This window comes from Propithecus coquereli, unplaced genomic scaffold (genome assembly GCF_000956105.1).
Source record: "Propithecus coquereli isolate 6110/MARCELLA unplaced genomic scaffold, Pcoq_1.0 Scaffold119, whole genome shotgun sequence".
Lineage (NCBI taxonomy): Eukaryota > Metazoa > Chordata > Mammalia > Primates > Indriidae > Propithecus > Propithecus coquereli.
In genome coordinates, this window is record NW_012135969.1 from 5,179,826 (window position 1) to 5,200,085 (window position 20,260).

Here is a 20,260-nt window from a genome sequence, read left to right on the forward strand (position 1 = left end):
GTCTCTACTAAAAATAGAAAGAAATTAATCGGACAACTAAAAATATATAGAAAAAATTAGCCGGGCATGGTGGCGCATGCCTGTAGTCCCAGCTACTTGGGAGGCTGAGGCAGTAGGATCGCTTGAGCCCAGGAGTTTGAGGTTGCTGTGAGCTAGGATGACGCCACGGCACTCTAGCCCGGGCAAAAGAGTGAGACTCTGTCTCAAAAAAAAAAAAAAAAAAAAAGCTTATGTTCTTTCCAGGTACCCCCAGAGCCCGGAAGGCAGGGTGAGAAATTCAAACAGCAGTAAGCGGAGCAAGAGCAGCTCTGAGTGCCAGGTGCCGGCAAACCCCTTACTGAGATCATCTCGTTTACTCCCCAGCGCTGGGCTTACGAGCTGGGGATTACCACGAGCTCCATTTACAGACGAGGACACTGAGTCATGGTGGGTGAGCTGCCTGAGCTCTGGAGCTGTACGTGGCACAGTCAGGAGTCACACCCAGCTTCGTCCTCACCTGGTGGCTGGGAGAGACAGCAGTGGGGCCGCAGAGACGGCCCCTCTCTCCTCCCTCCTCCCCAGCTCCCAGGCACAGCTTGGGGCCGAGTTTCGCACCCCATGGATCCTGGGCTCCCCTTCTCTTGTCTGCCCTCCCAGCCCCTTTCCTCCGCTCCCCAGGCCCCCAGGTCCAAGGCCCCTTCATCTCTCACCTGATCTCACTGGTGGCTCCTAACTGGTCTTCTTGCCTCTAATCTGGCCCCTCTGATTCCCTCCCAGGAAGCCAAGAGCATATTTTAAAGCTGTAACTCCCTCCCAGAAGAGCCCCGAGGAGCTTTTAGTTGCCCTCAGGACGCAGACTAAACCCTGTGCTGCTCTGCAAGGCCCTAAAGAGGCTGGCCCAGGCTTTCCCCTTGGGCCTCAGCTCCCCTAGGAGACTCGCCCTGGCCTCACTCCTTGTTTCCAAGACCCCAGGGGCCATTGCAGATCTGCCCACCGACGACCACTGTGGGATGGCTTTGTCGGAATTCCCAGCACGACTTGGCCGGATCATCCCACAGCAAAGACCACCTCTCTTGTTAACCTCCTTTTCGTGAGTTCTTTAAGTCTCCCCCAGGAAGTTCTTCCTAGCATCTAACCTCTATCCTTCATGCTACCACCTAAGCTGGCTCTCTGCAGCTCCAGAGGCTTGAGGGGTGTCTGCAGGAGAAGCTGGAGAGCTCTGCCGGAGACAGCTTCCGTCCACCCCCACCTCATCCCTCCACTCATCCTACCTTCCCCTTCTTGGTGAGGATCTGTTTGTAACACAACCAGCCTTCTCTCCTGATATCGCTGAAGGTCGCATCTGAGAGGTCAGAGGTTGAATGTCGCTTAGAAGGGGCGTCAGCATCTTCGGAGGTGCCCCAGCTATCCAAGGACTGCAAGGAGACCACAGAGGACAATTTAGGGTGGCTCCCACAGTACCAGCATCTCAGGAACCCCATGGACCACTGGCAGCCACACAAGTCTGGCGTATGGCTGGGCCAGACCCTGATGTGCTGTGTGACCTCATGGGCTCTGCTTGCCCTCTCTGGTCCACTTGCGGTGAGGTCATGAGATGTATGTAATGGAGAAGCCAGAAAGGAGGAAAGGCTACGATCCGCCTGCAGACCACATGCCTCACCATGCTAGGAAAGCCAATCTGGAACCTGCCGTAACTTTATAGACTTAAAGGAATTAAGGAAACAGAGGAAGTGATTGTGTCAACAAGGAGTTAAATAAACAGGGGAAGTGGGAACATCAACAAAGACTGAGCTAGGGGAGCAGGTGGCCACGTCCACAAGGAGTTAAACAGAGGAAGCAATAGTGTCAACAGGACTCAGCAACAGAGATGCACGTCTGGGGAGAGTTAAGTAAGCAGAGGAAGTGATAGGAACGGGCCAGGTGACAATAGCATCAAGGCGTTAAAATAACCAGAGATGTGGCAGGTTTGAAATCAAGATGGCTTTTCCAGTCCATCTCTCATCAAAAAGAGGTGAGGCCACTGCACACCTGATCCTGTCTCCCCAGGTCCTGAGTATGTCGTAGCAGAGGAGCCGGCAATAAAGAAGACAAACAGAGATTGTGCGACATGAGACAGACGTCGCGTAGGGAAGCGGAGGCTGAAATGTCAAGGCCGAAAAAATCCTGGAGAAAGTGGAGAAGTGAATCATGTGGTCATGGGGGGTGGGCCTGGAAAGGGGCATTCCAGATGGGGGGGGCACGTGCGACAGCCTTTGGGGGGCGTGCAGGGTCCTGAAGTGATGGCAGAGCCCACAGAAGAGGATGGGTCAGGTGGTCGACACGGGGTGGGCAGGTGCCGAGAGGAAGGAGGCAGGAGCCAGAGTAGCTCATTTCGGGTCCCGGAAGTCAAGGCCATGCCCCACCCTCCCCGACGCCCTCCCGCACACACGCACAGCTGCCACTCACCCCATCGGTGAAGAAGCTGCGAAGCACCCGCAGGCTGGGCACTCGGTCCGGCAGGCGCCTGGGGAGCAGCGAGGGGCAGGGTGAGGGATGTGCAAGGCACGGTGGAGACCTCACTCCCACCGCCTGGCACACCTCCAGGCCCAGAGGCCTTCCGGGCAGGTGGCACACTGCCCTGTGTGTCGGCCCCCGGGGCCCGGCCTAGGGAGCAGCCGCCCCACCCCACGTCCAGACAAGGCCTCACCGCAGAGCCCGGCCCTCATCCCGGAAGGTGTTGAGCCCATCGTCGCAGGACTTGGAGCGCTCCGTGGTGATGGCCAGCAGGTAGGAGGAGCGGCGGCCAGCCTTGATGCTGCCTGCAAAGCCGCCCACATTGGGCCTTGGGGTCAGTCGGGTGCAGGTCAGGGCCTTCCCCAGAGCCCTCCCTTCCGGGTAGGGCCAGGGGGTGACTCTCCCCGTGGGCCCCAGGAGGAGCAGAAGCCAGCTGGAAGAAGCCAGACATCAGGCAGCAGGCCCAGCAGGGACCCTGGGGACCAGGCAGCAAGGGGGAGGGTGGGGCCAGGGTGGGGCGGGGGGCAGCACTCACTGCAGTCCTGCGAGTAATGGCGGCCAAGGGCAAAGGTGAAGGTTGGGGAGGACGGGCTGGTGCCCAGGACGGGGGCTGAGTTCATGGCACTGGAGACAACAGCGGAGGCGGGGACGTGCTTGGCTTGGAGGTCAATGCTGGGGCTGGTGGGTTCATCTGTGCGAGCGGAGGAGCGAGGTGTGAGGGTGGCAGAGAGAGGAACCTGCTGCCCCTCCCCAGCCTGGCCAGACCCACCGCCACTCGCCTCCAGGCTCAGACCACACCCCAAAGGGCCTCATGTCCTCCAGCATCCCGCTGGCAACATGTCCACTGCCAGGTGTCACCGGCCCCCCAGACTGTGGTCATGGACTCTCCCCTCAGCAGGGACTGAGCCTCCCCCATCACACCAAGGGCTCCCGGGAGTGGGGCTGAGCCTCCCTCCTTAGCCCGGGCTGCTGAGGGCACAGCCAACACTCCCCCGTCAGACTGGGAGCCTCCTGAGGGCAGGGACTGTCTCCCACATCGGCTGGGGGCTCCCTGAGGGAAGAGACTACATCTGCCCCCAGACAGAGAATATTCTGGGAGACAAGACATATCTCCTCCTCAGTCGGGGAGTCACTAAAAGAAGGGGCTGTGTCTCCCTCCGACTGAAGGCTGGCAGGGAGGCCCCCTCTCCTCACTCCCAGGCTGCCCCAGGCCAGCTCGCCTCCCCGCTCTGGCCCCATCTGGGCCCCTGGCTCCCAGTCCCAGACCCAGCCGAGCCTGCCCTGCTCCCTCATGGGCGCCTTGTATTCAACAAGCCCTAAACTTTCTCCTGCTCCTCCTGCCCAGCCCCCCTGAACCCCAGTGTGGGGTGGGGAGCCCTCCAGCCAGGCCAGAGACCCGGCATCACGAGGCTCCACTCTCCTGCTGCTTCCCCTCAGGCTCCCTCTGAGGCAAGCCCCCGAGAGCTCCCTCTGCTCTCAGGACAGGGGCCACCCCCTAGTGACCCATGAGGCCCCTCAGACCCAGAAGGGTCCTCATGACCCGGGCGGCAGGCATCCTGCCTCTCTGCATATCGCTCCTTCATCATTCTCCCCTGACCCGCTCCTTCTCATCCTTCAAGTCTCGCCAAAATGTTCTTTCTCAAGATTTTCTCTGTGGCTGCCACGCCCCAGTCGGGGTTCCACAGCCCCTGTCCTCCTCCAGCTCCCTGCACCACCACACGCCCAGGCCACTGGGCTGTTCCTGCCTGACTGTCCACTCTGGCAGAGCACGGAGCCGAGCACAGGGCCTGGCACCAATGGGTGTGGATGGAGGGAGGAGTGGGGGGTGGACGGCAGGGACAAAGAGTGAAAGATACAAAGGGAGGATGAGAGAAAGAAAGAATGGAAGGTGGATGGAAGGGTGAAAGGGAAGAATGATGGATGAATGAATGGAAGAGAAAGGAAAGAACACATGAAAGAATGAACAAAGGAAGGAGGGAGAGAGGGAGGAAAGGAAGGAAGGAAGGAAGAATGAATGGACGGATGGATGAATGGAAGGAAGGAGGGAGGGAGGAAAGAAGTGGATGGAAAGATGGCTGGGAGGATAAATGAATGGGAGGCAGGGTGGAAGAAAGGATGACAGAGGATGGAAGGAAGGATGGAAGGATGGAAGGAAGGAAGGGTGGATGGACACAGAAACAAGATAATCCCATCAGCACCCAGCCCAGAGTTTTTCCCACGGTAGACAGGTAGACGGGGCACAGCAGGGACGACCAGGTCTCCCACGACCACCACCTGCACCATCACTCACCAATGAAGGGGATGGAAGCCAGAGAGTCTTCAGTAGTGGCCAAAGGGGCCACCTTCCTGCCTAGACGCTCCCCTCGCCCACTGGCCTCTGGCTCTGGGGGCTCGTCACCAAGTCCAAGGTTCATCTGTCTGGCAGGGGTCAGCTGGATCTTGCGGCCCGTCGGAGGCTTCTGCCTCAGGACCACCTCATCGCGGCGGTCCTCGGCGGGAGGCTCCAGGGCCCGGGCACCAGGTTCTGGCCGCACAACCCTGGGTGGTTCGGCAGCTTCTGGTGGGAATGGTGCAGGGGACTGGGCCAAGTTGAAGGTGGGCAGCCCCCCAAAGGGTGAGTCCCGGAAGGAAAGCGCGTGCAGGAGGCCAGTCCGGCGCTGGAATGATGGGCTGTAGCTCCGGTACCCGATGTACCCGATGTCATCCAGGCCCTGCAGGCCAGGTGGGGGTGGGGCCTGGGGCCCTGGCAGGTCCCGAGGTGCGCAGGCAGGGGTGCGGGCAGATGGACGCTGGGAAGCCCAGCCACAGCGCTCGAAGCGGGGCGACACCAGTGCCCCTGGCCCCAGTGCCTCAGCTGAGCGGGTGGCCCGGCTCAGGTAGTCATCTGAGCGAGCTCGGTGCCAGCCCTCCCGGCCCAGCTGGCTCAAGGCATCCTGGGAGGTGGAGCAGGGCCACGGGCGGTGGGCAGTCACCTCCTCCAGCCGGTCCTGGGAGGCGCTGCGGGCCCGGGGAGGCATGGCTGGGCACCGTCTCTCACCCGCCCTGCGGGGGACTTGGTTCGACAGCCAGTGTGACAAGGCCTGCTGGCACTCCAGTCTGCTGGGGGGCACCCGGCTGCCAGGCTCCGGAAAGGCACGGGGCGTCCGGGGCTCCGAGGGAAGGTGGGGGAAGGCACCAGGGCTGGGGCGGGGCTGGCTCATCCCCAAGGAAGAGTTGTCCAGGTGGGCACGGGTGGAAGACGGGACACGGGGCCCCGGGTCACTCCAGGCAGTAGGACTCCGGGGGTCACTAGGCAGTGCTGAGACGGGCTCAGGCACCATAGTGGCCCAGGTGGAGACCCGGGCCGGTGGGGCGTAGGTCTTGCGGGGGTAGCAGATTGGGGGCGGCTCTGGGATGCTGCGGGCCTCTCCAGAATACGGCTCGTTCCCCTTCAGGTAGGCGTCCTGCGAGTAGGCCTGGCCGGAGACACAGAGGCAGGTGAGCAGGCTAGACAGGTCCCACAGGGCAGGGCTGCAGCAGCCCTGGGAGGTCAAGGACCTCAGAAGGGACCTGAAGGGAGAGGACCAAGCAGTGGGAGTCCTGAGTAGGAGTGGGTGGATGGGCATGTCCAGACGAGGACAAAGAAGTAAGAGAGAGGCCTTTGAGAGAGAGAAAGAGAGAGAGAGAGAGAGAGAAAGAGAGAGAGAGAGAGAGAGACACACACACACACACACACACACACACACACACACACACACGCCCGTGTGCACAAACTTGAGAAAGAGCAGGATTTCTCTGAGACATATGACAAGGACTGCCCTTAGCCACAAACATTCCGCCATCTGCTTTCTTGGGTTCCCCCCGTCCTGGCCTCTGCCACTTTCCTGCTCCCTTCTGTCCATCGATGCTCACAGCTCCACGGGCAGAGCTGGGAAACCCCAGCAGACACCAGTCAAGGTGGCAGACGATACAAGAAAGCCGGCCAGGGGCGTGTCCAGGATGGGGTGGGCTGGGCTGGGTGGAGGCAGGGAGAGCCCAGCTGTTCCTCCATCCTAGATGGGGAGCTGGCCTGGCTCCTGAGCCCCAAGTGAGGAGGGACTTGCCCGCCTCCTGCTCCCTCGAGCCAGGCTTGGAGGAGGGGCCAGACTGGCTGAGGGGCCTTGGGCCACCTTCTGCCACCCCTAGGCCCGGAATTTGGCGCTGGGAGCTGAGGCTGACGCTACACTGCTGAGGAGTGACAGGGCCAGCGCCCAGGCCCAGCCAAAAAAGGAGGCAGCTCTCAGGGACAGCGGCCTTGTGGCCCTGGCCCAGCCTGGCCCTTGATGAGCTGCCCGGGGCCTCTCTCAGGGCGAAGTATCACAGGGCGGCAGGGCGAAGCCAAACCACACACACACACTCCATGCCACAAGGAGACACAGGAAGACACACACCCAGAGACACACTCACACACACATAGCAAAACACAATGAGACACACACACAAACAACTACACCTCCAGTCCCAGACACAAACATCATGTGACAAGGACAAGCTAAGCCACACCCCCGCACACTCAGCCCCTCCAGACCGGCACAAGGGGCCAGGGACACGCATACCTCTCCCTCCTGCCATCCTGCCGGCTCCCGGGGCTCCCTGCATCAAGGCTGTGGTGGCGGCAGCATCCCGGCCCGCCCCCGCCCTCCCCCCACCCCACCAACTCCCCACTGACCGCTGCGGCGCCCTAGCCAGGGCCCCGTCCCCCTCCGGCTGCCCTCCCTGCGCTGCCCCTCGGCCCCCACCAGGCTCTCTCGGCTGGCGGGAGGCAGAGGGAGGGGAGGATGGGTGTGGAGGGGCCTCGCCGCGTCGGTGGTGGCGTCAGCAGCTGCCGCGGCCCGATTGGCCTCCAGCCTTGGCTCCCAACCACAGGAATGCCTGGGCCCCACCCTCTCGCCTTTGGAGATGTGGGGGCCGGTGGAGGCCCCCACATGCTGACATCTGCGCCTACCTGAGCCTGGGTGGCACAGCTCAAGGCTGCTGCCCTTCCACCCCTTGCTCCTGCTGGCTAGAGAGTGGGGAACACCCTAAGTCCCACCCTGTCATCCTCCTATGGCTGGCCTCGCCTCAACCCGGGGCGGGGAGCTGGACAGGCAGGGCCTCTGAGACTTGGGGTGAGCTGTCCAGCTCTTGGGGCTCCCCCTTCCTCCTTCCCCCTGCCCAGGAAAACCAAGGGGACAATCGAGGTCAGGGGTGGAGGTTCCCAGAGGGGCATCGTGCCAAGCGTGGCACTGTGATTACAGTGATTACGAGAGCGCGGCCAAGGCAGAAGCCAGGGTGGCGGCTCCCAGGGCCTCCCCTGGGGGCAATGACCTCAGGGGCAAGCAAGCTGGCATCTGGCTGTGACCCATGAGACCAGGGAAGTGGGCACTGGGCAGAGAGAGAGAGCAAGCGCACATGAGCGTGTGTGCGTGTGTGTGTGTGTGTGAACGGGTGCACTGTGAGTTCAAAGCACGCTTCCTGCGATGTCTGCGGCACATGCTCTTTGTGTGGCGGGCTGGATGCTGTACTCTAGGTATGCCGAGGTGTCCGGAGGGGAGCGAGTCCAGACTGCACACTGCGATTGTATACATTTTGGATCCTGGGATACTGGTGAGGGCGTGCGCTGAGATGGGCTGGGGCACGCTGTGATGTTTGTGGGCACGCGTGTTGTGATAACACGTCCGCGTGTGTTTATATCACGGCGGTGGGAGGTCCAAGTATACACATTGTGATACGCTATTCTCTTTGTGCTGCAGGGAATTGAGACGCTGGAGTGTGTTGTGATGTTCTGAAGTTTGCAGGTGTATGCACTGTTGTGTCCTGTGATGTCTGAGGGTGAACTGTGGCGGTGGGTGCCTGGGTGCACTGGGGGTTGGCTGTGGTGGCACATGCCGGGTGCACCGTGTGTGGCGTGGCATGCTCTGTGAAGGGTGAGGCTGCAGGGCCATGCCGAGTGGCTGCGCATCTGGTGTGTTCTGCCTGTGTACTGAGGGGTGCACATGACAGTGGGGTGGGGTGGGATGTGCTGAGGGGTATTTGGGGTGTGCTCTGTGTGTGTGGGGACACACCTACCCCAGACATGCTCACTCAGGGCCAGCAGGGAGTGGGTGCAGGGAACAGGCAGCTTCCATAGGAGCCAAAAAGAACATGCCAGTCTGGCAGGGCCCGCCGGGCCACCCTCCTTCCAGATACCCTGGCAGGAATTCTGCCTGCCAAGGCCAGCGCCTCCCCTCTCCCCCAGCGCAGAGCAGCCCTGAATGAAGCAACAACCAGCACCAGCCCAGGGACGGGCCTGGCATCTCCGATTGGGCAACGCTGGCCTGTGCCACCCCTGCACATCTCTGTCTCCCGGGGGTGCAATGCAGGAATGAGGGCCCACAGAGGAGGGCCATATGCTGCCCCCCAAGGGCTCGGGGGTCCTCCACTCAGACCGCAGGGGCAGGACTCACCAGCTGGAGGATGTCCTCGTCCTTGGGCATGATGGAGAGTTCCAGAGTGTCATCACTACAGAGACAGGGCAGAGATCAGGCCGGGCTAGGGCAACAGGGTCTGGGAGAACAGGGATCCTGGTGGCCAGGGCAGCCCCAGGGCCAAAGGGTGGGTGCGCAGGGACAAGGTGGGCAGAGAGCTACTCTGGGAGGAGGAGGGCAGGGGGCACTCACCTGTTCTGGATCAGAGCTATGACCTGGGAGTAGGTCTTCCCAATGACGCTCTCCCCGTTCACCTTCACCAGCCGGTCTCCTGGGGACACGGGGCGGGGCCACATGTGAGAAGGCCAAGGGGTGTCAATGGCCCCACCTGAGAACCCCTGCACCGCCAGGTATGGATGACAGTGAGGGGACAGGAGCCTCCCCAGTGCCTGTATCCAAGACTCCCATTCTAACCAGAAGGTAGGGAACAGAGCCCCAGAGGGTGCAGGAAGCCAGGTAACTGGGACAGCTCACCTGTGCGAAGCCCTGCCCTGTGGGCAGGGCCAGCATCCTTCACATTCTTGACAAAGATGGTGTCCATGGGCTCCAGGCGGGGCCAGGGGGAGGGTCCTGGTGGGCATCAGCCAGGTTAGCTGGGGGCGCTGCTGAAGGCCACACCCATGCACAGCTACACACAGGGGACACACACTCAGAGAATGGTCACACTCACCTGGACACAAAGGTACACAGGCCCACACAAGCCCACACATCCACAGGGACACTGTGGACAGACCCACAGGTGCACAGAACCAGATGAGAGGACACACACCTGGGAGAATGGAAACCTACATGGACACACACAGAGTTGCTCTGGAAATGCCTACCGTGTCCCCGTCACGTGCTAGACACTAGACTGCGAAGGATGAAGAGACACAGTCCTGGCCCTACTGCAGCTCACTGTTTAGTGAGGGAAGCTCACTGTTTAGTGAGGGAAACAGATTCTCTCTCTCTCCCACACACGCACACGCACACACACACACACGCACGCACACACGCCACGAGACAAAGGCAAGGGCGCCATACAAGAGGCCCGCAGCAAGTCCTGCAGGTACATGGCAGGGAGAAACGCCCCCCAGAGATGTCCACACCCACAGACCCAGCGACACAGCCGACACTCACATCTCCCACCCACTCCCTTCGCCAGGGTCAGAGGGCTCCAAGCAGAAGCCTGAAGACCCCAGGGTGGGCATGAATTGTGTTACCCCCAACAACACTCCTCTGCTACGAACTGTGTCCATCAGAGAAAGGAGCCTGCTCTCTGTCAGCTGGCTCCTCCCTCTACCTCCTGAGGCCTCAGGGTGGGGACTCAGGAGGACACTGTCCTCATGGCTGCCCAGCAGAAGCCTAGCAGCAGAGAGGAAGGCTGCCTATTTAAGGAGCTCTGCCTTGAATACCCACGAGCCAGGGCACCAGCAAGGGGCCCTTCGGGGCAGCAAAGCGCACAGCAAGGAGTCAAGCTCACATCTTAGGAGAACGACCTCGGGCCCCTGACTCCCAAGAGGACCCCACTGTCTCTACCCCCAAGGACAACCCTTGGTCAATGCACCCACCGCCAGCCCCCAGGCTAGCAGCCCTTGCCTCTGCCTTGGTCTAGGCTGAGGACACCTATCTGCTGTCCCAGAGCACCACCCACCACGTGTGTGAAGTGGACAGGCCCCGAGGGAGACCAACATGAGGAAGAAAGAGGGAGGACAGAGTGAGAGTGAAGAGGAGATGCCCAGAGGTGCCAAACCAGGAGCGCAGAGAAGAGCAAAGACAGGGACAGGAGTCGGGGGAGGGGCACAGAGGAACACAGGCCGACTTGGGGGAGGGGAGAAACAGAAGCTGAAGGATGGGCCCCAACTCCACCACTCCCTCCTTACCTCCTCCTCGGCCTCCATTCTCTTCCTCCTGCAGGGAACAGAAAGGTGGGTGTGGGCCTCGGCCCAGCCCTGGGCAGCAGGGGGTGCTGAGCCACAGCCACCCTTTATCTCTTCCCAACTGGCCCAGCAGTGGGCAGGGTGGGTGGGGCGTCAGCTGCAGCATCAAGTCCCAGGCAATGTTCCCCAGTAGCACGCGCTCCCCTCTCTCGCCCCTGCTGATCCCACCACCCCAGCATCCCAGCCGTCTGGGAACCCGCAGTCCAACAGGGGACCCACGACCCCTTCCCGTCAGAGCTCGCAGCTCGATGGAGCAGTACCACACGCACTCCAGCTCAGAAGGCCCAGGCAGGCACAGATAAGCACGTCACAAGTGCAAACAGCACTATCGGCCCTTAGAGAATGTGAAGGGAAGGCCTGATTAGGGTCCTCTGGGGGAAGGGACTTTGAGGCAAGGTTGAGGACAGCAGGGCGAAGGCAGTCTAAGTGAGGGGGATGGCGTGTGCAGACGGCTGGTGGCAGGAACACCCAAGCACATGTAGGGCTGGATTGGCCGAGTGAAAGGAGCAGGTCAACAGCAGCAAGTGACAGAGTCAGACTAAAGCACCAGGATTGAAAGGAGAGAAAGAAGGAGCCAATGAAGGTTCTTTTATGGGAGAGAGGGGATGTGAAAACACCAGAGAGGGGAGTGGATTCTGGCAGCTAGAGGGAGGGGTTGAGGAGACCCACTGGGAGATCTCTGGGTCATGCTGGTGACTGGGGGGGGGGCACTGGAATTGGGGAGAGGAGAAGGTCAGAGACTGGACGAGCCAGCAGGATGTGGTGTGTTAGTGCTGGATCGGACCTTCTGGTCATCTCATCTAACCTTCCCCACAGATACACCCATTGTACTGATCACAGGGCATGACATGTCCAAGGCCACTCAGTGGCAGAGCCACGGCAGGAACCTAGGACTCTTTGGCACCCCAGTGAGGACAGGGTGGGCCGCAGCAAGGCCACCGGGCACTGCTAGGGAGGGGGCCTTCTGCCTGTGCCCTCCCAGGCGGGGCGCACACTGATGTGAGCTGACAGCACAGGGAGCGGGTGGCAGAGACAGACGGATGCATTTGGACGGCTGAGCTCCCCGCAGGCTCCTGGGCCGGCAATAGGAGGGAGGGAAGAACTCAGCCTCCTCCAGCCTCCAGCCAAGGGCCCCTCCCAGCCCTGGGCAGGTTCTGGAAAAGAGATGGAGCCTGTCCCTGGTTTGCCCTACCCCAGGGTCTTCCAGTTCCCCATGGTAGCAAGGGCTCCCCACCCAGCCTAGACCACTGCTTCTGCCCCTGTCGCCCCTCGGCAGGGTCCCCTGAGAGAAGGTGGCAGGCACCAGAAGGAGTGGCATTCTGGGGAAGGAGGGAAGGAACGGCTGGGGGCTCCAAGGAACTAAGGGGCCAGTGTCCTTGGGCATCAAGGGGTGGGGCGGCGCCCCCTCCCACACACCATCAGCCCCACTCACATTCTTAAGCACAGCTGCAGCCAGTGAGAATAGTTACGCAGGTGCCCGGGTTCAGACAAGCATATGAGAGCTGCACAGTCACATGTACACGTGACGGGTATTTACAGACACTGTATGTACACACGTGCATGTCCATGCCCAGCATGCAGTGCAAGCACATGTGCGCACAGATATGTAAGCGCACACACGGTGAAATCCGATGTGTGGTTCTCTGGCAGGTGGGACCAAGGTCCCCAAGGGAGAGTCCCCCAACAGCTGTGCAGGCTGATCCCAGCCCTGGGGGAAGGGAGGAGAGGGGCTCATTGACTCAAAATAAATGTCTCTGCCCTGCTGGAAGAGAGGTGTGGGAGGGGAGCAGGGCCCTCGTGGGGAGCCCTGGCTGCTGCCTGGGGCCCGTCCCACCAGCCCACAACCTTAGGCTGGGCTCAGGACCCCTGGTTCCCAGACTCAAGGAACATGACATTTATATTAGGGCCAGAAGGGCTCTTTGGGATCAAGTTGATAAATGTCCTCAGGTTACAGCAGGAGAAATGGGGCCCAGAGAGGGGTGAGATGGCTCCAAATCCGCAGTGAGTTAGGAGTTGTCCCAGGACTAGAACCCCAGGCTTCTGTGTCCCAGCCCAGGGCTCTTTCCAGAGCTGTGGCCAGCATGGATCCGGGTATTTACAGACACTGTATGTACACACGTGCATGTCCATGCCCAGCATGCAGTGCAAGCACATGTGCACACAGAGATGCAAGCGCACACACAGTGAAATCCGATGTGTGGTTCTCTGGCAGGTGGGACCAAGGTCCCCAAGGGAGAGTCCCCCAACAGCTGTGCAGGCTGATCCCAGGGCACTCTGGGAAGGGTCCCAAAGATGTGTTAGGATAGGATCCCTGAGAGCTCAGGCTGGGGAGGAGGACAGCAGGTTCAGCGCAAAAACAGCCAGTGGATAGGAGGGCGCAGGAACTCCATCTTTCCTGAGACAGTTGTTCACCTTCCAGAGACCGAGAGTCTGTGGAATGCTGGCTCCCCACCTCTAGGGCCCCTGCCCTGAACCAGCCACCCTTCCACCTCTCCTGAGAAGACCCGGTCCACAGTGGTTAGGGGGTCTGTCCGCTGGCACACAGTGCAAATGGCCCAGCCAGGGCCGGCACTGCCCCCCTGCAGCCCTCCTCCCCAGGCCACAGCAGAAGGGAGTGAGGCTGGACCCCAGGAAGGATTACTTCTCCGAGAAAGTCAAAAAACCATGGCGGAGACTGGTGAGAAGGATTTTCGCCGCCCCTGTTAAATTTTCCAGGAACAGGCCAGAGCAGTGGCGAGAGGGGCGTACCTTCAGGCTGCAGTGCACGGCCGACTCAGGTGGGTACACGATGAAGTGGCGCAGGGTGAAGCCAAAGCCATCCTGGAGACTTTTGTGCAGCAGTAGCGTCCTCGGCCCCTGCCAGGGGAGGGGGCGCCTAGGAGAGCACCCATCTCTCGGGCCCAGTGGCAGCTGTGGGAGACAGGAAGACAGGGCTGAGTGCCCGTGTGGCCGGCACTCCCGGCTCTGCACGCTGCCTCCTGCAGCCCAGAGGACCCGAGGGGCACTGGAAGGAGTCCATTGCCCTCGGGGTGCCAGGCACCCTCCCTGCTCCTACCCTCCTCCTCACCCCTTCCTGCCTCTCCCACCCCCAAAATCAGCCCAACAGCGTCTTCCTTCTTTCTTTTCCTCTCCGTCAGTTCACGATGTCTTTGCCTTCAGGGAAATAACCTGCTGCAGCAAGTTCCTTCAGTTCAGTTCAATCCAGTTCAGCAAATGCTCATGGAGCACCTCGTGCCGGACACTGGACACACAGCCTTCCTGCCTGGTAAGTGCCTATGGCTGTATAGCTCATGCACAATCTCACACACACACACTCATGCACACACGTACCCACAGACACAGATATGGGCATATAGACGTGCACGTGCGTGCTCTCACACAGACTCAAACACACACACCTATGCAGACACAGACACACCCACCACAAACATACATACATACAGGCAAGCACATGTGAAACATGCATACAGACACATAGACAATATGCACACACAGTCACACATGACCACAGTCTTGCACACACAATGCACATACAGACATACATGCACACATCACAGACACACAGACACACACCTGCACAGACACACTGGCATGCACACATCCTTCAGGAGCAGCAGCAGGAACACACAGGGCATCAAGAGCTGGAAGAAGTAGACTGGACCTCAGACAACTGAAGGAACTTCCTGAGGCTCCGGAACCCAGCCAGAGGGCTGGCTGGTTCACCAGAAAGGCTGGGGTTAGGGGACACTCTGCCCTCTGTCAGACCTGCAGGAATACTTGGGATTCCCCCAGATGACATGGCAGAGGGTGTCTAAAGACAAGGGTCTGGGAGGTAAGAGAGAGAAAAGGATAGACAGTGCCTGAGAGAGGGCTCCCTTCAGGTCCCCTTCTCGGACACAGAGAGGGGGAAGTGGGCAGCAGGAGGGGTCAGACAGATCATGCCCAGAGAGGCCGGCTGGGGAAGAGGCTGAGGATGGGGGGCTGCCGGGTTTTGAAAAGCCAGGAGACCTCCTCAGGGACCGTTTAACCCCTAGCTTCAGGTTCTGCTGCCCTCATCCAAACCTCTGAGAGGACAAGAAGCCCCTACCCCAACCCGCAACAGTCCTTAGCCCCCTCACTCCTCTTTGGTGCCAGGCAGGAGCGGTCAGCCAAGGGGAGAAAGGCTCAGGGCTGGGTGCAGAGGGAAGAGCCCCACCAGTTCTGGGGCGGAGGGCCCACTTCACTATTAAGGTCCCTTTTGTCTCCTAATAGCTGGAGAAAGCTCAAAAACATTTGCCACTCAAATGTACTGAAGCTAAGATGTTCATTCACGTATCCACCGCCCGCCTATTCACACCTCCGGGGCAGGGGGAGCCGCAACACGTGCCCAGCACCCTGTGAGGGAGCTCTGCCCGGGGTGGCAGCCTGGGCTGCAGTCGAGCAGCCCCAGGGAAGGGGATACATCCTCAAATCTCAGCAGATCAAAGAAATATGCGGCAGAAGCAATAGGCCTGTTTCATACAGCCCCAGAGGACAGAGCCAGGTTCAATACACAAGGAAGTCCGGCGACATCCCCTCAGCTCCTTCCACTCGTGGCTCCAGCCTAGCCTCCCCCACTGAGCCCACACCCCCATGGCAGCCTCGGGAGCCCAGAGGAGAGAATTCTCTGGGAATTCTGCTGAGGTCTGAAATCCCCTGGATTTCCTATCTCTGCTGACCTGGCAAGGAACTGATCAGGGAGCAAAGAGGGTCTGGGGGACCCCCCACTGCCCTCTCCTGCCAGAAGCCCCTGCTCCTCCCCAGTGTGGGCTGCCGCCCTGCATGTCCCCCACCTGGGCTCAGAGCTGAGGCTGTTTGCAGGGCCCATTGTTTTGCTGGTGTCCTGGATTAAGGTTTAAGCCACCAGCTGCCCCAGTGATGAGAAGTGGCTGGGACAGGTCCCCGCACGCCCCCCACCCCTCCCCCAGCACACATCCTGCCTGGAGCTGCCAGCTGCCAGGGGTGCTGCTCCCTGGGGGGGCCTGCATGCAATCCAGGGCAGGAGGCACACCTTCCTCTCCCAGGTCCCCTCTTCACCCAAGCACAACTGGCGCCCCCTCCCTTATCTCTGCCTCTCCCTTTCCTCTGTTCCTTCCTTCCAGCTCCCCTCTACCCACCCCTTCCAACTAGGCTCCTGAGAATGTCAATAATCCCCCTGCCACAGCTACCACACCCCAGCTTGAAAAGGAGACACCACAGGCCCCATCAACAGCCAGAGCTGGCGTCTCCCCTGTGGAAAGTTCTCCCTTAGGTTTAACCTCAGTCCTTCATGCTATTATACATGCATGTTTCCTCTCCTCCCCTCTGACCTGGGACAACAATGGGTCTTGCTCTCATCTTGAGAGGAAGGGAGGTGATAGGTGCAGAAACAGAGTAGGAGCCAGCGATGACGATGACGATGACGAGAAAGGTGATTAGATTAGAAAGGTGACAGAGGCACAGAGACAAGGAGATGCAGAGGGAACCACTCAGGGGGCACAGGGACATTACTGATTCAACTCTCCTGGCCTAGATCTATTTCCAAACACACCCTCATGTCAGGAAAGAGAGAGACGTCCAGAAATACCAACAATGGTGGCAGGAGGGCAGATGACCCCAGGACACAAATTAGGCAGAAGGGGACGCGTGGTGGGTTGGCAATACCAGGAACTAGAACCCAGGAGTCCTGCTCCTCCCCCAGGGAGCATAAAGAGGTCACTGCAGGGAGCACAGTGTTTGGGCTGGGCATGGCGCCCACTGTGACTCACGCCCTATCAGCCTGGTGGATCCCAGACATCAGAAACACTGCACCCTGCCCCCAGCCCTGTGGATCCTCACCCTAAGATCACTCACTACCTGCAGGGGTCCATTCTGTCACTTCAGCCTCCTCTGCCTGCTAGGAAACCCTTGTGTGCCCCCGTGTCCTGGCCCCCTATCAGGAGTCGGGTGGGGTAGCGCCCACTGCTCCATTTAGTGGCACCCCTAACTAGCAGTGACTCGGGTCCCTGCCAGCCCAGACTCTCTAGGATTCCTAGATGTCCTAGCAGCTCTTCAATCGATCTGGCCCCTTCCATCCTGACACTGTCTGTAAACTAAGAGGGCAGAGCCCACTGGAGACCACAACTCGGCTGGGGTTGTCATCCCAGAAGCCCTGAAACAGCTCCAAGCCACAAATCCTATCACCCTCAGCCCCACCGCTCAAGCTCCTCACTCTCCACTCCAGGGGCTTCAGTCCTGGAATGCAGGGCGCACACAGCTCAAAGGTCCGCGGGAAGTTGGTGACCCGTCTCACCCAGCCCCCAACAAGGCCTGCCCGGGCCAGGGCCCCCAGCCCCCGGCTCCACGAGCCCCGCTCACCCTGGCCCGGCGCGGCCCGGGCGCGCGGCGGTCGCTGTGGCTGAGGCAGGGCAGCCAGAGGCAGCGCGGCTCCGGGGCGCTGCAGTCCACGCCGACGGCGCGCTCCCAGCGCCAGCCCCCGGCCCCCGCGCGCTCCACGCGCCACACGGCACTGCCCACCAGCGCCGCGGCCGGCGGGGGCCCCCGGGCCCGGCCGCTGCCCGGGCCCCTGCGCGCCCCAGGCTGGGCTTCCGGAGCGGGGCGCGCCACTCGGGGGAGCGGGGCCGGGGCTCGGCGCCCGGCGGGCGGCGTCCTCGGCCCCCGGGGCGGCAGGTGGGCCCCTGGGGTCCCCGCCCGCCCCCCGAAGCCTCGGGCCCGGGGCCCAGGGGCCCCGAGGGGACGGACGGCCCGCGCGGATGGTGGCAGGACGGCTGGCAGGGCTCCGCGCCTCCCGCGCCTCCCGGCTGAAGGCGCCTGAGCCCAGACACGCTGGCGAGTCGCGCAGGGCAGACACCTCCCCCTCCGGGGCGGCCCCTGTGCGCGGCCGCCCAGCCAGATCCCACAGTCACACACACCCCCACACACCAAAGGCGCTGCACAGTCCCCCGCACAGCCACACCCTCACACCCTGCACAGCACACACTCACACACAGACCGCCACCCCCACACACGAACACACACTGTACCCCGTGTGTGCCCCTTCCAGCTCGCGCATACGCGTCAGCTTCATACATTCCAGAGAAACACACAGTCACACATGCACTCCGTGTCCCTCACATAGCCACACACCCTACCCACTCCGCACAGACCCACATGCACACACATCCATACACCTGACACCCTGCCACCCAGCCAGTCCACCTACCCCACGGAAACACACTATTCTCTTGCACACACCTCGGACACCCACCCATGCATATACGGTCCACACCCCCCTACAGAGACACATTGCAAGCACAGCATGCACTATGCCCCAGAAAGCACACCAGACCCCACATACCCACCCGCACACTCCGCAGGTACCCTGCAGAGACACCACAAACCCCACGCAGGCAGAGAGATGACACGCACGCACTGCACAGCACAGGCACGCCAGGCACTGATGCCACACCCCCTTAGGCCTCACACACACAGTGCCCAGCGCATAGCAAGTGCCCGCTCCCACCAACACCCACACGAGCAAAAACCATACACTCTTAAGGCTACAGTAGAGTCCCCACCCCCTTGGGGAAGTGTGACCACCCTCTCCCCCAGGACCCTTTGTCCATTAGATCTACCTAGGAGTGCCACCAAGCTGACAATGAGCTCCAAGCTGGCCCCTATCCCCCCCCATGTGAGTCAGACAGGAAGCCCCTGTTGGTGGCAGACCCTTCCCCACCCCCTTTTCCCGGCTCTCCTCCTTCCCAGGCCCCTTCCCGGGTGGGGCTGGCAGAGGTCCTGGCTAGGAGGTGTATAGTTACCACCACCATTTCTATCCCACGTGACTATTCCTGAACAACGTGCTTGTCACTACAGCCACTCACCGTGGCCTGGGGCCATTACTATGGCCCAATTTGTAGAGAAGGAGTTGGAGGCCCGGAACTCCAACTCCAGAGTTCTCATTCCGGCTCCCAGCCCTGTAGCCCAGCCCTGCTCCTGAATCTAGGAGGCGTCGTCTAGGGGCTGGGCCTTCCTGGGCAGCTACCAGGAGGGAGAACCAAGCAGAGGAGTCAGCTCCCACTCCATCATCTGAAGTCCCCAGCAGGACCTGCCAGGAGAGTAGGGTGGCCCATTTGGGAGGATCCAGAAAGGGGAGGGGGGAGGGAGGGGCAGAGAGGGGGAGGAGGCTGGGAGGTGACAAGGTGTGGGAAGGTGGAAGAGCAAAGGGATGGGAAAGGAGGCTGAGGATTGTGGGGAGTAGGGGGTGGGCAGGATCGAGGGAGGGAGAGAAGGAAGGGAGAGGAAGGGTGAGGGTGAGGCGCGTGGGGGTGGCTGCCTGTGTCAGCCAGGGAGCGGTTTTGTTCTCCTGTTTCCTGTTTGCCATTTGCTGGGCCCCCCATGCATGAGCTGGACCCCCACCCCCACCCTGGCGGAAGCCAGACGGGAAGAGCCAGGCTGCCATGAGCTGAGTCAGGAGGGCTTGGGGGAGAGCGGGAAAGGACGGCAGTTAGGGAGAGCCGGACACCATATTCGTCTCTGCACCCTCTCCCCGCCCCTCAATCGCTAGAAAACCAAGGATTCCGTGTCGGGACCACTCCTGCCCTTGACGGTCCTGGGCCTCCCTGCACCATCAAGATGTCCTCAGCCATGTCAGACTCTGTGGCACCAAGTGGAGGGCAATGGTCACGAGGATGTCCTCAGCTTCAAGTGTGGCCTGCTCTCCCAGCAAGCAGTCAGTAAGTCCTTCCAGCTGTCTAACTTACTTTCCTCTTGCTCAAAGTCCAGTCCCTGGTTCTGAGGAAAAGGAGTGACTCTCACACCCCAGAGAGCTGGCCAACAGGTGCTGCTGTGTGCCCAGATCAAGAAGAATCCACCTCCCTTAAAACTGCTGAGGGTTCTGGGGGCTGCAGGGAGGGGAGATACAGCATGGGTTTTCTGGGCCAGGGCTGCAGAGACCTTGGAAAGCATCAGCCAGCCATATACAATGTCCATTTCCGGCCCTCGAACCTGGCAGGGGCAGCAAGGCCCAGCAAAGGAGGTGACAGACTCTTCCAACACGACCTTCCCACCTCCACCCCCTCCACACCCAGCTGCCTCTACAGGGCCTTCCTTTGGGAGGTGGGTGCACACAGTAGGGCCTCAAAGTTGTACATAGTTCAAATAAATGATCCTCCAGGACTGGGGAGCCTCTTGGCTCCCTCCCCCATTTCCTCTGGGAAAGGAATGTGGGGTGGGCCCCAGAGGGCAGTGGGGGAGGGGGCCATGGGCTGGGAAATACCAGGCGTAGCTGAGATTCTATTCCAAGCCTTCCTGCCTAGTGTGAGTCCTCCCCCCACACCCTGCCCAGCTTCCTCCCCCACATCAGAAATCACCCTGCTGAGCAGCCCCTCCCATTCCCCTCCAGTTTGACCAGCTTGCAAAATCCACTCAAGC

At 60.8% G+C, this 20,260-nt stretch overlaps 1 protein-coding gene across 1 annotated transcript in view; it reads right to left on the minus strand.

Annotated features, from left to right (window-relative positions):
* The window catches only part of ARHGAP23 (Rho GTPase activating protein 23), a 70,220-nt gene that overhangs the window by 32,423 nt on the left and 17,537 nt on the right, over positions 1-20,260 (minus strand). The window contains exons 2-11 of the mRNA XM_012662970.1: positions 13,604-13,765; positions 10,799-10,826; positions 9,411-9,506; positions 9,129-9,207; positions 8,916-8,970; positions 4,763-5,927; positions 3,008-3,163; positions 2,666-2,777; positions 2,425-2,482; positions 1,251-1,394 (exon numbers count right to left, since the gene is read on the minus strand). Of these exons, the coding sequence (XP_012518424.1) occupies positions 1,251-1,394; positions 2,425-2,482; positions 2,666-2,777; positions 3,008-3,163; positions 4,763-5,927; positions 8,916-8,970; positions 9,129-9,207; positions 9,411-9,506; positions 10,799-10,826; positions 13,604-13,765 (2,055 nt within the window). The remainder of the gene's footprint in view (positions 1-1,250; positions 1,395-2,424; positions 2,483-2,665; positions 2,778-3,007; positions 3,164-4,762; positions 5,928-8,915; positions 8,971-9,128; positions 9,208-9,410; positions 9,507-10,798; positions 10,827-13,603; positions 13,766-20,260) is intronic.